We start from the raw sequence: 16319 nt of genomic DNA on the forward strand, positions 1-16319 counted from the left end.
GTTATGAGTTCTGCCATTTTGGCCATTTCTACCACTTGTTTTCCTCCCGCTTTCCCATTTTTCCTCAGCCTCCAAATAAGACACATGGTGAAAACATCCAGAGACACTCCATCTCAACAGCTGACTGTGGATGGAGCCATAACCTCTTTAAACCAAAAGCTGACACCCCAGAGGAACAGATTTTCCTTCTTCAAGATAAGGGTTATCTTTCCAGTTAAGCATCCTGGAGTCTGTTTTGGTTTTGTTTTTAAACCTTAAGGAATTTTACCTTCTAGCACTAGGTAAGACTGATATCTGGGTGCCCACAAAAGCCTTTGAGCAATGGATATGCAAATTAGAATGTTTATACAATAGATGTGACTAAACCAAGGACATTACCTTAACAGATAAGCTTCAAGACAAATTCACTTCAAACATTTCACTTTGCACTACTAATCTGAATTTTGGAGTAACTAACTGGTGCTAATTTAGAATTCCAGTGATAAGATGTGTGCTCTGATTCTCTTCATTCAAACACAATGCTGCCATTTACAAAGGAGCAGAAAAAGGAATTTCTTCTTTGTTTAAAAAGATAAAGTATTTTGGTTACTTGAAAAAGCCAGAGTTGAATAACATTCTGTATTATATTTGTGACTCACTTTCAAATGAGAGGTCACCATACCCCCACTCCTTTTTTAGGTGGTAAATAAAACAGAACTTCAGTTTCAGAGTTTCTTATAATTTACAGGGAAATCTTTATAATCTTTAGAAATACTTTGCCTTCAACATTTTAACCTCTTACTTTCACTTTTGTATGGTTTAGATCTCAGAAAAACTAACTGGGGTAGAGGAAGTCTTAACTTTTTTTTTTTGCTCTACAATGTTAAAGAAGTCAGTGTTCCCCCAAACAAACAAAAACAATAGCTCAAAACCTTCCTGAAAATTTCTTATGATAAATACCGTGATTGGGTTGTAGATTATAAAACGGAGCGAACGGTACTCATGATCTCTATATTTTACAGCATATAAGTTATGGCCCAATAAAAGTACTTTTTTAAAGACCTTCCTGAAAATCACATTTCAGTATCCGTCATCAGCAATTTAGCTCAGACCTGAGTTCTCTTGGGTCAACATGATCCCAAAGCCAAAAAGGAGTCTCACAACCCAAAAGCCATTGACACCCATGCCCCCAATTCTCCAGAACCTTCCATCTCAAATTTTCCTTCACACTAGAATTGTCCCAGATACAAAATTTCACTCACCTCAACCGACTGAGAAGGCATCTTCAGCTTGGTGAGCTTGGCTTTCGCAGGCACTTTTAAGTCTGTTTTTTCAAAGGTCTGCTGCCGGTAGTCCTCCGGCAGTGGTTTCAGTTCAGGAGACTCACTTGGAGCCTGATCTTGACCATCCATGGGCCGGACATAAGCCGTGGGCTTCTGCTGCATTGCCACAGTTTTTGAGGGGAGGGAAGGTGGGGGGAAAGTCTGAGAAGGTGGCTGGGGAGGGGCTACCCCAAGGCTGGCAACTGCCACTAAACTGTCTTGAGGGGTCTCTTTATCATGGACCTTGACCACTAGGTCTTTGGGAGATTTGGCCGGGCAATAGCCTTTATTGTTACTGTTACTGCTGTGAACCTTGTTGCTTCCTTGTGTCCTGGGAAGAGTCTGCTGGTTGGAATGTACAGGTGACAAGGGGGCCACTGGGGAAGGCAAGGAGAGCAAGGGAGAGAGCTCCCTCTCTGGAACAGAGTCTGTCACCAAAGCACAGCGGTCTCCATCACCTCTGCGGTCACCTTTTTTGTGATGAGCAGAGCCACACCCCTCCTGACCGAGGCGATCTTGGGTCAGGTGCTGGCTGTTTGGTGGGCCATAGCCTCTGACATGAGGATTTGACATTGGTTCCATTCTTGGCTGTGCCATCTTTGGATTGTGGCTATTGTTACCAACAGGAAGTGGTCCGGAGGCAGGAGTGTTAATAGGCTGGTGGTGGGCACTGGTGTGGAAGGGGTGGGGTGGAATGCTGCTCCCCTTCTCAGGAAATGAAGGATATCTTGGCTTTCCCAACCTATTTTCAGAAGCATCCAAGCGATGAGGGTGGGACTTGGTACTGAGGAACTCCTTCACTTCTTCATAGTTTCCCAACATGTTCTGTATTCGACTGGATAGCTCATCACCTTTTTCTGTCTGAAAAAGGAAAGACAGCAGAGTTAGATACCAGAAAAAAAAAAACAAAACAAAAACTAAGGAAAACCACTATTTAATAAACAATGTTACATAATACCATTTAAAAGGGGAAAAAAACCCACAAAACTTCAATTTAATGTGGCAGGAAACGTAACATGAAATTTAAACTCAGTTCCCCTGTTGAGAAGCCTGTCATGGACAAATATTACTAAAGACAAGAGACTGACATTACAAAAGACTATAAACTTTGGTAATTTGCACAACAATGTTCAGAGAATTTTCATAGTTTGTTTTCAAAACCAACCTAAGATAAGTTGTTTTATTTTCACGTTTGTGACCCTTGTTCAAACTCATTTTCAATGCAGAGTTAAATACGGTGATAAATCAGACTTTCTAGTATTCAATAAATACCTTGTAGGGCTCTCCAAAAAGGGGGATCTTTTCAGGAAATGCCTCTTTCTCTTGGTGAGCTTCCTGGTTGCGTCTTTCCTTCTCTCTAATTCGAAGCAGATTTCTGTCTTCATTGTACAAGCTGTTTCAGATGCCACAAAAGAACAAAAACAATAAAATTTATCATGTCCAAAGTTTTGCTGTGCATATGTAGATGTGTGAAGGAGGCCAGGATAGGTCAACAAGAAGGTATGACAAGGGAGATGTTTTCAAGAAAGCCTAAGTCCCCTCAACCCACTCTTGGATTAAGGCTGTGAACCTCCAGCTGTGGGTCCTGGCTCCAGAAACCTAAGCATTCACTCTGGAATACTGCCTTCATGGCTCAGGACTGATTCCAAACTGAACAGTCTTTTATAGGCAGTCATGGAAGAGAGACAAGATTAATGATATTTTTACTTTCGCTTGCAAAATATGGGGTAGAGGTAGAAGCTTTTCATCTGAAGGAGTCAGCAGGATGTGAACTTTAAAAAGGCTGTTTTCCTGGATCAGTATTATACATTCTGGAAGATTAAAATCAAAAGGCTTATTTCATAATTAAAAGATTACCAACCACCCCAAACAGCATTTACTTTATTCTCAGCTTATTCTACTGGGAGTGTCTTGGCATGTAAATCCGAAAAGATAATTTTTATTTCTCATTTCAAACGTCAAGGATGGGAAAATCCAATTGTAGATGTCATCTCTACCTACCGAGAAGTCTGATAATCTGCTTGCCCTAAACCACATAAAACTATATCCTACATCCTTTTAAACCACATAAAAATACATCCTAAATCATCAGCCCTGGAACCAAAGGAGTTAAAAATGCATTCACTGACAAATAAATTGCAGAGATGGAAACCAACAAGAGTGCAGTTTTAGCCAGCATATAAACCAAAAGTGGGCTTGCCTCAGGTGGGCAAACAGGCCACACCCTCTCGACCCCCCACAAGGTGATGTATGAGAATAACGAAAATAAGAACTATAAGCCAACTTTTGTCCTCATAACACTTCCTTCTAGGGTATCTGCTGAATCCTTTCCCTCAACATTATGTAAATAAATAAGTAGGAAATGTTTCAATTGTCTTGCCAAGACAATATATACCTTTAGAAACTCGCCCCCATCTCAGACACCCCTTTTCCTGGCCTCTCTGCTCTCATGTCTCTTTATTTCCTCTGGCAAGAGCCTACTTACTGGTCTCTCTGCCTCCCCAGCATCTTGTCCCTCTAAATTAACCTTCTCATGGAAAGAAATCCAATCTAAAACTCTGGTTTTCATGGCACTATCCATATTTTAAAATAACAAGAATTGGACAGCTCTTTGCTGCTGCAGAATAAACTCTAAATCTTTGCTTTGGCATTAAAATTCCCCCATAATCGGGTACAGATCTACCCTAGATATTATCCTACTGTCTCTAGGCATTATCCTACTGTCTCCCTTGCAGGCCTGCCACAAGCATTCTCTTGACAGTCATGTCTATTCCCCAAACATACCCTGTTAAAGATACCCTCTTGCTCCAATCCCCACCCCAAAACCCCTGAATGATATCCAATTCTTCCAGGACCAGCTTACACACAAAATATGATTCTCCTGCAGACCACATCTATATTCCAGGCATACCAGACTATTCCCTGCTCCTCACTGACATCCTGAACTTCAATGCTTTCATTCTAAACAATTTCCTCTGCTTCTCTCTCAACCTCACACCCATCCCCAATTTTCAGCCACCAGCAAATCTCTGGAGCGAAGGTTCCAGTGTTACTCACCCTAAAGGGTTCCTCAAATCCACCAAGTATGTGCTGATAGAACATACTGATTGCTTCTCTCTCCTCCTCCCCTTTCCCCTAGAATGTGAACTCCATCAAAACAGAACGACTCATATTTCTCTCTTTCCTGATACTAAAGCATGGTACTTTGCATTGAAGCTTATCATTTAAGTATTTTTTAATTAAAAAAAAAAAACAGCTGCTATTGCTTACAGTATATTTTTTAAAACTTACTTGTAATTACAAAACAAAAAAATGCTGAAAGACATATGCAAAAACAATTTTTAAAAAATAGTCATCGGGGCGCCTGGGTGGCTCAGTCAGTTAAGCGTCCAACTTCGGCTCAGGTCATGATCTCACGGTCCATGAGTTCGAGCCCCGCGTCGGGCTCTGGGCTGACAGCTCAGAGCCTGGAGCCTGCTTCAGATTCTGTGTCTCCCTCTCTCTCTGACCCTCCCCCGTTCATACTCTGATTCTGTCTCAAAAATAAATGTTAAAAAAATAAAATAAATAAAATAAAATAAAATAAAATAAAATAAAATAAAATAAAATGTCATCTAGGAGCACCTGGGTGGCTCAGTCAGTTAAGCGTCCAACTTCGGCTCAGGTCATGATCTCACGGTCCATGAGTTCGAGCCCCGCGTCGGGCTCTGGGCTGACAGCTCAGAGCCTGGAGCCTGCTTCAGATTCTGTGTCTCCCTCTCTCTCTGACCCTCCCCCGTTCATACTCTGATTCTGTCTCAAAAATAAATAAATGTTAAAAAAATAAAATAAAATAAATAAAATAAAATAAAATAAAATAAAATAAAATAAAAGTCATCTAGGAGCACCTGGGTGGCTCAGTCGGTTGAGCGCCTGACTCTGGCTCAGGTCATGATCTCAAGGCTTGAGCTTGTGGGTTCGAGACCAACATGCACTCTCTGCTGTCAGTGCTGAGCCCACTTCAGGATCCTCTGTCTCCCTCTCTCTCTCTCTCTCTCTGCTCCTTTGCCACTCATGTTCTCTCTCTCAACAATAAATATATTTTTTTTAAAACATAGCCCTCTAAAAAGTGATTTGCAGCTATTTCTACAGCCTTAAGGTAGTGGGGGGCTAAGCTACCTGGCTAAATTCACCAGGATGTGGCAAAGAATTACCTGCTCAGACCACTGTTACCAAAAACTTTTCCTAAATGATGGATATCTCGATGTCCTACTTTCAGAGAACTACAAAGTGAACAATTTATGTCAGTCAACATACTGAAAAAAGTGAAGGAAAGAAAAACTAAACCAGAAACTAGCCGTGGAGTATTCTTTAACAAAGTCTGAATCTCACATGTTTTGGACAATTAGATTTATTTCTGGTTGAAAGAAGCACAGTGGACTTGATAACCACTCTGGAATTCCTTTCAATTAGCTTAGAATTTTGGTAATTCCTCGTTGGCCCAAAAAACAATCACATAACATTAACATACGTAACGTTAACATACATCCATGGGAGCCAATAAGAGGGTTGATCAGGAAATAACTTTCTTCTTTCAAACTTGCTTTTACAGCCACTTTGTTTACAGAAGGCGTGGGGCATGCAGCTACCTCTGGGCAACCTGAACTGCCAAGTTTCTCTTTTCCAAACCTACTTGGTACTGTACCCCGAATGGGCACGCACAAGGAGAAGCGGCCTCCCAAGGGCGTCCGCTTTACCATTCTCGCCATGAAGGGAGTTCTCCCTTTTCAGATTCTGCTGGGGACAACGGCAGAGTCCCTGTAGCTTTATTGGCGTGGCGTGTTCACAGCCTCTGGCTCTGCTTCACGAGTAACTGCTTCTGAATAACTGTTACCCTTGTCTCAGAAAAGGGAACCACAAATGGCTTAAGTCTCCGTTCGGGATTGAAAAGCGAGGATGTGAACAGCAGCACCTCAACCATCAAGCTGCTTGGGGTCCTCACTTAGTTTTCCTGTTGACTCCACACGTACCTTTAAGAAAAGCTACCCTGGCTTAAAATGACTGAAGTATTTCCAAATTAATCAGCACAGCCTTATCTTAGCATCTGGTACATTCCACCACACTCGCTTCCAGGTATAAAGACTGCTATGGAAATAACGAGAAGAACCAATTTGACAAAATTCCTAACACTGGCTTATTGCTGTGTGATTCAAATATCAAGGTACCTCCCACAGGGGAGAAATCCTATTAAATTAGGGACTCTGCTTAATTACAAGTTTTACTTCATCAGTTTAAAAAAAGTGAAAAACCCACACCAAGATTTTATTGGCAACATACATAATACTACACCAATCTTGAAACAAGCGTTGAATGTATTTTTTTCTTATTAATTATTACCCTTCGACTGGAAAACCCAAAAATAGGGAGATGAGGAAAGACCTCAGGAATGTCACTGATAGGATGAGTTTTAGGAGGTCTAGACTTTGAGAGAGAAACTCTCTCTCACCCACCCTGTCCCTTGGGTCTCACTCCCTAGAGGGCCAGGGAAGGCAGAAGAGACAGGAAGTGACCAGTCCACAGTTGCCAGGACTACACAGGACAAGGTGAGACCTCATTCTTCTGGACTGTCCACCTTCTCACCTTGCAACTAACAGAGTTTTGCCAACTGTACTAGGTAGGGAGCTTTCTGGTTTATTTGGCTTTTACTTGTTGTAAGTTTGCAATGGCTTCAAGGATGGTTTGTTCAAGTTCGTAAGCAAACTTTTTCATGAGTATCTTCTTTTTCTTGGTTCTATTCTGACATCGGGGGAAATACAAATTTTAAAAATATTAACTCAAGTAGTAGCATGAGTAAGCAAATCACTGTTCAGCCTTATATGTCATTGTTTTTAACTCAAGGTACAAGCAAAGAGCGAGTGGATAGAATTTTAAATGAGGGGTTTTAGGTAGCAGTACATGTCCTACAAGATTCACAAACTGTTAATTACCTTTGAATAATTACAAGCTGACTACCACTTCATTTAATTAAAGGTAGCATTTTTCCTCTGTTGTGGAGGAGAAAATATTCTCCCTCATGGGATAACCTCATCCCAACATCAGCATTTCACTGTTAGACTTTCTCACGGTTCCATGCAGAATGGAGTGAGCTAGGAGTTCTCCTTCCCTTTCCATTAGATGAGAGGTTCCCAAACCAGCAAGCATTAGCATCACGAGGGGGGGGGGGGGGGGGGGGGGGGGGATCAGAACACAGAGGGCAAAGACCTGCCTCCAGAGTTTCTGAGTCAGTAGATCTAACGCAGGGCCTGAGATGTGCACGTGTAACAGATTTCTAGGTGGTCCTGAGGAGCACAAGATAGTACACTCTTCTTGGGCTATGTGGAGCACTCGAACAAAGCTTACCGAAAAACAAGAGCAATGAAGACAGCAACAGCAGCAGAGCCTAGCCACGTCCACCACTTAGCATCTGTTGTTCAGTCGGCACTGATTCAGGCACAGCACATCAGTCTCCTATTTAATTTTCACAACAACTCTGTGAGAGGGAGATTATTAACCCCATTTTCCAGGTGAACAAAAAGAAAGCTCAGAGATTAACCTGCTATTAAATAATAGACCTTAAAATTCGAATGCAGATCTGCTTGGCACCAAAGCGTGTGCTCTTAACCACAGTTCTGCTGGCAAAGCTTTCAGGCTGTGTTAAATAGGGCAACAACAAAGAAGGTGGGCTGTGTGTTCACAATTCCTTGGTCTCAAAGAGGGACACGTCGATTAATTCAGGTTTTATCCCTGCCGGCAGAGCAATCTCAGAGCCGCAAGATGCGTTTGCTTAAATGTGTCCACACAGGTCTGTCTTTGCCGAAGGACCTAACAGAGAGCCCTTTGAGAGAGGGATGGCTGGCAGCATGAAGTGGCTCCTCAAATTATAAACACTGCACTACAATTTCTCATTTTGGAAACTTTTTTGTTGTTGTTAGAGCTTTCTTGAATTTACAGATTTGAGGTCACTGGCCCCATAATAACCTCTGGATTCACAAGTCATGTCCAATGTGCTAGAGGCTCTTCGCATTAATATCTTTAAAGAACAGGCTGCAGATAAACTTGTACCAAAGCAGCCATTACATGCCCAATATCAGGCTCCACTCCCAGTAACTTCTGGCCACTGACCTAGGCCTCAATGCTAGTTGTCTGGTGGGCCCAGGAGTCCCTACCTGGGGAGAGAAAGACCAAGTCACGTGACGACTTCAAGCAGCTGAATGCATTCAAAAACAAGTCCACAGTGTTGAAATACCCCTGGGGAGAGGGTGCAAAGTCTGCCCACCCGGCAGATATCCATGAGTTCCACGGAAAGTCTGCTTTAAGTATTCTAAATCAGGGGATTCCTTTCAGGAGCCACGTTGTTGCTTTTGGATCATATGCTACCATCCACCATCTATCTGCAAAGGTTGCAGCGCTGATACACCAAAAGGATCTCTGCGAATGGCAACAAACCACCTCCCGCCACTTTTTTTTTTTTTTTTTTTTTTTTTTTAAGTGAACTAGAAGGACCAAAGGGGGAAGCACAGGCCTCACATCCCAGGGCCCAGTGTGCCCTGCAGAACACAACCAACCGCACGAGACATCGCTGCGCTGGCCTGCACCACCCATGTCTTCGGTGACAGAATCCCACCATTCTCATCCACGCAGGAGCCGGGATGAAGCCTGGAAGTCTAAAACAAGCCAGGATAGGATGCTCTCACTTTCAGAGAGGTTGTGAAACTCCTGGGGAATTCGGAGCTGCCCATTCAGCCCCTGAATGCAGTCATTTAGTCAACCCCATGCTGGGGCCTGTCAGGGCACATTGATTCCGACTTTTCAAATGCTCCTCCTTGGGGTTTCGGATGGACGTGTTAGAACACTGTGATAAAAATGAAGAAATCCCAGCTCTGTGAGCATTAATGAGAGCAATCCCTCTTTCTCACTTTCCCTCACACAAAAAAGGAAAGACCGTATGTGGAAGGAGGAAAAGACGGCAAGAGGAAGGCCCAAGCTGAACATGCGCAGTGGGGCGGCGTGCCGGCCTGGCCATCATCTGGCTGTGAGCACCTTCTTCCAGGCTGGAGCCCACGGGCCCTGCTGCTAATCTAGGTTAGTCATGCAGGATTGCTGAATGCCACTGGGTGCTTCCATGGCAACCCTGGGCCCACGGGGCAGGCTATGCACAGCTGACTACCCATTTATCACCCTTGACTGGCCACTTCACACAGACCTGCCTCTGATAGATGGGACCAACTCTCTCTAGAACTCACGTTTAAAAGTTTAATTCTCCCTTGGGGGACAGAGTGTAATTTCTCCTGTGTATTTATCTCCCTAGGCATGGAAGAGACATTTGGCGGGAAGGAAAGGAAAAATCCTAAAATCAGCCACGTACATTAAATTTGGAAAGGAACAAGTCTTTTATACTGTTTTAGGGGAAAATGATGCCATTCGGATTTGAATGTAGCAAGGATAAAGCAAAACATAAAACTCTCAAGTCTGTTCACAGATGTTGGGCAACCCTGGTTTAGAAACTGGTGATATATGTGTCACAGAGGCAAAAGAACAGCAGGATTGGGTTCTTACTCTTGTGCAAGTGACTTTTTTATTTTCAAAGCTACCCTCTATTGACTTTTCAAGTCCATCTTCTGGCCCTTTTTTCCCCATGTTCCTCTAGTCCTATAATCTAACATCCAGGGGACGTTTTTCAAACACTGGCTTTACAGAAAAAGGTCAATATATGCTTCAAAGCACAAAATTAGTCTTGCCATTAAACTGTATCACTCATAAACACAATTTAAACATGAGAAATCAAAGTGGCTCCAAGTTTGAAAGCAGAAGAAATGTTGCTTCAAAGAATGGAGGATTGGGGCACCTGGGTGGCTTAGCTGGTTAAGCGTCCAACTTCGGCTCAGGTCATGATCTCATGGTTTGTGGGTTCGAGTCCCACATCGGGCTCTGTGCGAAAGCTCAGAGCCTGAAGCCTGCTTCGGACTCTGTGCCTCCCTCCCTCCCTCCCTCCCTCCCTCCCTCCCTCCCTCCCTCCCTGTCTCTGCCCCTCCCCCACTCATACTCTCAAAAATAAACATTTAAAAAACAAAAACAAAGAACGGAGGATTTTTTTCCTCTTTCACTTTTTGCATGGGAAAAATTTTGCAACAGGCTTTCTCACAATAAAAATCACTCCACTAAATCTTCCAGGAATTTCACCTTCATAAGAAAAAACAAAAAACAAAACAAAGAATCCTTAATTTTAAAAACAAAATCTGATTTAACATAAAAGATAAAGTATCAGCATAGTGAAAAGGCAAAATAGCACTCTGCCACTGTTGTTTTCCTGGAGGCACTCCCAGGGGATCTTCTCAAAGTGACAGCTCTCTGCTGGCCACAGAAGACTGAGCCTCATTAGGATACTGAAAGAGTTGTAGGTAACTTCATTTTGCAAAATTAAATCAACCTTTAAGATATGTTGACATAATTTACAAGGAATCCTTTGAATTTCAAATTGAGACAGCCTCTACCTGGGCAAACAACTGAAAAAGTAAGTCACTTCTAATAAGAGACATGCTAATTTTTACCTTTCAAAATGAACCTGCCGCGTGCCAGGTACTTTTCCACATGCATGTTAATATGTGGCAAAGGTCCGAAAGGATTAACTTTACAAAAATCTATCAAGAAGGAGCACCGGATTATGGTGGAGGAAGTTAACTGGTAGTGTGGTGGTTTAGGGAGTATTTTAACATTCTTTTCACAAGCAAGTATCCGTTTGGGGCGCCTGGGTGGCTCAATCGGTTAAGTGTCCAACTCTTGATTTTGGCTCATGATCTCACGGTTCATGAGTTCGAGCCCTGCTTGGGATTGATTCTCTCTCTCTCTCTCTCTGCCCCTCCCCTGCATATGCACACTCTCTCTCAAAAATACATTTTTTAAAAAGTGTCCATTTAAGATTTGTGTGGTTAAAATTTTTTGACTGAAAACAAAAGAAACTAGGGCGCCAGGATGGGTCAGTCGGTTAAGCGTCCAATTCTTGGTTTCAGCTCAGGTCATGATCTCACAGTTTGTGAGTTTAAGCCGTGACACTGATAACAAGAAGGCTGCTTGGGATATTCTCTCTCTCTCTCTCTCTCTCTCTCTCCCTCTTTCTCTGTCTCAAAATAAACAAATAAACTTTAAAAAACAAAGAAATTGCCTTATATAACAACATCAAGATCAGGGCTAAAGAACAGGGTGTTGAACATTTTGGCAGTAACTCTCACTGGAAGCCCTGAAAACTGATTTTGGACCCTGGACTCCCAACTTTGATCATTATGAATAATTATAGACCCATCTGCATAAAGCAGTGTATCAGAGACTATGTTGCAAAGTTCAAACACGAGCAGCTGTTTTTTGGAAAAGTAGTCTCACTTATAGCCTGTTTTGGTTACCTCAACAGATCATAAATATATTCCAAGAGGCACTTTTTTTACCCTATAGGTGGAAAAGCACAAGAATTTGTCTTCACTGATTTTCAAAGAGCAGTGGGGGAAGCTGTGTGTGTGAAGATACACAGCCCCAACAAGGAGAGGAGAGAGGAAAGGAGACAGATGAGCTACTGCACTATGTGTCCTTCTGCTACTGCACTCCAAGTCCTTCACCTTTTAAATACATTTTAAACATACATTAAAACAAACAAAAACAAACAAAAAATAAAACTAGTGCTGAGGAAGGCCATCAAGCAAATGGAACAATTACACAAACCACACCAGTGAAAAGAAATCACTCCTGACCTTGAAGATTTGGCAATCTATGTGTGAGGGCTTAATGAAAGTTGCTTTTAATGCCATTTGAAATGAGAACATATTACTGTTACTGAGAAATTCTAGAAAATACAGCCTCTGACAGGGGTACCCTAAAATGCAGACAGTTCTTACCCACGTTAACTGAAAGCACATACAGAAATCACCGCCTCCCATAGGGGCAACAGGCTCACTAGAAATAAATCTGCCACCTGACGATTTATGTCCTCCTATTTACTTATAAAGGCCCCTGGTGTTGGGAGCTACCTCAGACCACCTGCCTTACTGGCAACTGCACATTTGGCCCCAGTCAGAAGCATGGGCAGAAGCTGTTGGCTCTTCCCCCTGCAGGTCTCATCTGTACTAGAATCAACCAGAGCACTGGCCTCCCTAGCATGTCATTCTTCTTACACACTCAACTGACCATTAAGGACCACATCACATACCTATAAAGTGAGGGTGGGGAAAGTCTGTATCCTTAGAGCCTCAAATTAAAAGAATGTGGTGGTTACTAAGAAAGAAGTAGACTAGCAAGCTCAAAGTTTTGGGCTCTTTCATTGCTTCCCTCATTTGATTTATACTCAAAAACGGGGGTCATTAACTCTATTAAGCATCCACAATTCAAATAAAGTGTTGTGTGGACTTCCTCATTTCTCATTTGGAGCACAGCCCCAACAGGCTCCTTGTCCTGGGCCACTCAGCTCCACACAGCTGCCTCAGTGAACTTCTAAAAATCATGAATCTGATCTTGCTATTCAGCGATTTACAACTTTTCTGACCCCAACGCTCCCTACAAGATTAAAACTGACAGACAGTTAAGCCAAGCAACACCCTTCACTACCTGGCTTCAACTTACCTATAATCTTGGGGCGGGGGCACGCAGGTTAAGACTTCTTTTTCATTTCTCACCCAAAAATGCGCAAGACCCAGTTTTGCCCCCTCTCTCTCTTCTAGACACTATGAACACAAGGAACTGGGATGCGTGGGGAAAAGCAAAGCCCTGGTCTTGGCCAATTCTCTAATGAATTCCTCCCCTTACTTTCACAGCCTTCTGAAATATCCTTGCCTCTCCATCACAGTCCCCAGCCGGGACCTCCACTCTCACTTCCCAACCTGGCTGTGAATGATTCCTTTCTCTGGGATACATTTGTCCTTGCAAATCTGCCCATGTTTACCTTTACAAAAATGAGATGGACTGTACACGTGCCAACAGATTTTCTTTATTAGACTGTGAGCACCTTAATGGCAAGGACTATTTCTGAGAGCACAGTGCTTAGCAAAAAATGATGCTTAATATACATCATTGATTTAATGATTATATTCGAGTATTACTCAAACAATCCAGAATTATACTGAAGTCTGCCAGTCTTATTCATTATTTGATGACAAAACATGATTCACTGTCTAATACCTAAAACCGATTTTACCAGACTGTTGTACCCATCAAATGACTCATCTCCCTTCCCAGGTCAGCCGTGAAAGCTGCCTCAGCTAACACCATATGTTTATCAGCTAATACAACAGGTTTATTCTTCAGTTTGCTGTATTACTCATAAAGCCCAAGTATACTGTAACAACAAAAAAAAAGTTTTGAGTAACATTTATAGCAAATACACATTTAACTTTAAAATTTTTTTCATGTTTGTTCATTTTTGAGAGAGAGAGAGAGAGAGAGAGCGAGCGCGAGAGCGAGCGAGCATGAGTGGGGGGAAGGACAGAGAGAGAGGGAGATACAGAATCCAAAGAAGGCTCCAGGCTCTGAGCTGTCAGCACAGAGCCCGACGTGGGACTCGAACCTGTGAACCACGGGACTCGAACTCGTGAACCGTGAGATCATGACCTGAGCTGAAGTCAGATGCTTACCGACTGAGCCACCCAGGAGCCCCTTAAGTCAAGTAAGATTCAGAATGATATGAATAAGCTGTCTCTAGGACTACGACTTCACCAACAAAAATTCCACAATGAAAAATCTTTCCATGCTGCCACAAACGCATCATGGAGAAAACAAAACAAAAAATACAAGATCTAGAGAGTTTTAAAATGCAAATGAGATTATGTGGCTCCTTCCACTGCTGACAGACCACCACAGGCTTCCCTTAGCATTCAAGATGAAAACCCAGAAGCTGGATCTATAAGGCTCCATTCCCCAGCACACCTCCTCTTAACTGCTACCTCCGGATGCATTCCCCTCCCCCCTGCCCTTCTCAAATACTAGCCACATTGGCCTTCTCATGCCTGGAACGAGTGGGGCTGTGCACTGCTGATTCCCACCTGGATGCTCTGTCCAGAGAGCTGAGGGCAACGTTGTCACTAACACCTCAGGTTAAATGAGCTCTTCAGCGAGGTCCCAGATCTGAACGGGCACTTTACCCCTCCAGCACTCCACCCTCCATCTCTTTTTATCACTATCTAAAATTACCTGGTCTATTCACTTATCTGTTTAATTACGTCTGGCTCTCCACGCTCACCTCCTCCAGGAATGCGAGTTACAGACGCCCAGTCACCTTTTCTAGCTCCACACTGTATATACCCAGCACTAACCCATCAGGCTAAATGAGTATTGGCTGAATGGGTGGAATTCTGCATACAGATGCAGAACCTGAAGTCGTGGTTTCTTTTTAAAAACAAAACAAATCATACAATTTGAAACAAACATTTTCAAAAGATAGTGTGTTATTTTTTTTAAACTAGGCAGTATAGGGGCGCCTGGGTGGCTCAGTTGGTTAAGCATCTGACGTCAGCTCATGATCTCACAGTTTGTGAGTTCAAGCCCTGCGCTGACAGCTCAGAGCCTGGAGCATGCTTCAGATTCTGTGTCTCCCTCCGTCTCTGCCCCTCCCCCGCTTGTGCTCTGTGTCTCTCTCTCTCAAAAAATAAACATTTTTTTTTGTATTTTAAAAATACATACATACATAAAAACCAGGCAGTTATGGAGATCATCCTACCAAATAACGGATTTATACATCAAATTTTCAAGTACCACACAGAAAGCAAGAGACAAACCAATCATTTCCAAATTCATCTTGTGTCTCATGAGACTGCTGAAATGTCTTTAGGGAGATTGAAGGGGGGAGGAGAGCAATTCTTCTCTCAAGTAATTATTCAGGAGTAAGTTTATTTTTTGTTTGTTAAGAAGAGTCATAAGAGATCAAACATATTAAGTGGATATTTTTTGTCACTTGACATTTTGAGCACCAGATAATTCCCGACATACATCAAATTGAATGCATTACATTCTGTAGAGCAGCTTAGAAAACTGCACAGGATTTACCACTCCGAAAGGAAGAGTCCCTCCCAATGACTGAACTTCTAACACGCACATTCCAGAGAACCAATTGCACCACATATGATAAGAAGAACTGTTTGAAACTGGGCCAAGGTACCAAGCACTGCTCCAGCCAGAATAAATGCTCAGCATTTAGACTTGCTAACCAACAGCAAAAAGCAACAGGAAAAGGCTTCATTTGGGAAATGAAAGGAAAAACAATGTCTATGTATTGATAAGATAATAAGAAAACTGGCAAGAGGCGATTTATTTCTCTAAAGAATATTAAGAAACATTTATTCTTTAAATAAGTACACATCAACACATTTCAGTTACTGAACAAACCAAAACAACTGTACAGCCCCCTCCTCTATTCATTTAATGAAATGTATCCCATTATGGGAGTATATCTAAAACTAAAGACCAGGCAACACACAACTTGCAGGAGAAGCCACCGGCAATTATATTTTTAAACCTAGTTAAACAGGCTGCTATGGACACCCCATAAGAAGAGATAAACTTTCTATGACTGAAAAACTTGTTTTAGGCTCTAACAAACACCTGGACATAAAAAAACACAAAGATATATAACCTTATTTGCATAGCACACAAAACAGACAACTACGTAAGAATAAAGCGTTCATGTTTTTATAGAATCATCACTTTAATCTCTTGACTTCCAGTTATCTTCTTTTGGTTAACTGCACATGTCACACTTGTTTTCACAGAGAGAAAGCTTAATGTCATAAAAACTAGAGGCAGCCTCATTATTCTATTCCGTTTCATTCCACAGACATTTCAAGTAGGAAGAACAGGGAGATTATTATAGGAGAAGAAAGCTGAAAACATGTATTGGTATTTTATATGGCAACAAGCAACAATTACATGTTTCTAAATATTCTCATTTTCATCATAACCCCAGCTCACCTCCTACCACTGGCTATAATTGGCATCTCCTTAAAACTAAACAGTAAGTCATTGTTTTTCTGG

At 42.2% G+C, this 16319-nt stretch overlaps 1 protein-coding gene across 11 annotated transcripts in view; it reads right to left on the reverse strand.

The window, feature by feature from the left end:
• Positions 1-16319, reverse strand: part of AFF1 (AF4/FMR2 family member 1) — a 145708-nt gene that overhangs the window by 105946 nt on the left and 23443 nt on the right. For 9 of the 11 annotated variants that reach the window (XR_006216871.1, XR_006216872.1, XR_006216874.1 and 6 more), the window contains exons 2-3: positions 2574-2694; positions 1242-2162 (exon numbers count right to left, since the gene is read on the reverse strand). The exons of 1 other annotated variant lie outside the window; for it this stretch is intronic. Coding sequence is in view for 6 of the 10 variants with exons in the window: in XM_042984222.1 (XP_042840156.1) it covers positions 1242-2162; positions 2574-2694 (1042 nt within the window). In the remaining 4 variants the exon portion in view is untranslated. Of the gene's footprint in view, positions 1-1241; positions 2163-2573; positions 2695-7679; positions 10195-16319 lie in introns of those variants that run through there. One more of the 11 variants, XM_042984224.1, reaches the window with a different exon arrangement.

The sequence above is a fragment of the Panthera tigris genome, chromosome B1 (genome assembly GCF_018350195.1).
Source record: "Panthera tigris isolate Pti1 chromosome B1, P.tigris_Pti1_mat1.1, whole genome shotgun sequence".
Taxonomy (NCBI): Eukaryota; Metazoa; Chordata; class Mammalia; order Carnivora; family Felidae; genus Panthera; species Panthera tigris.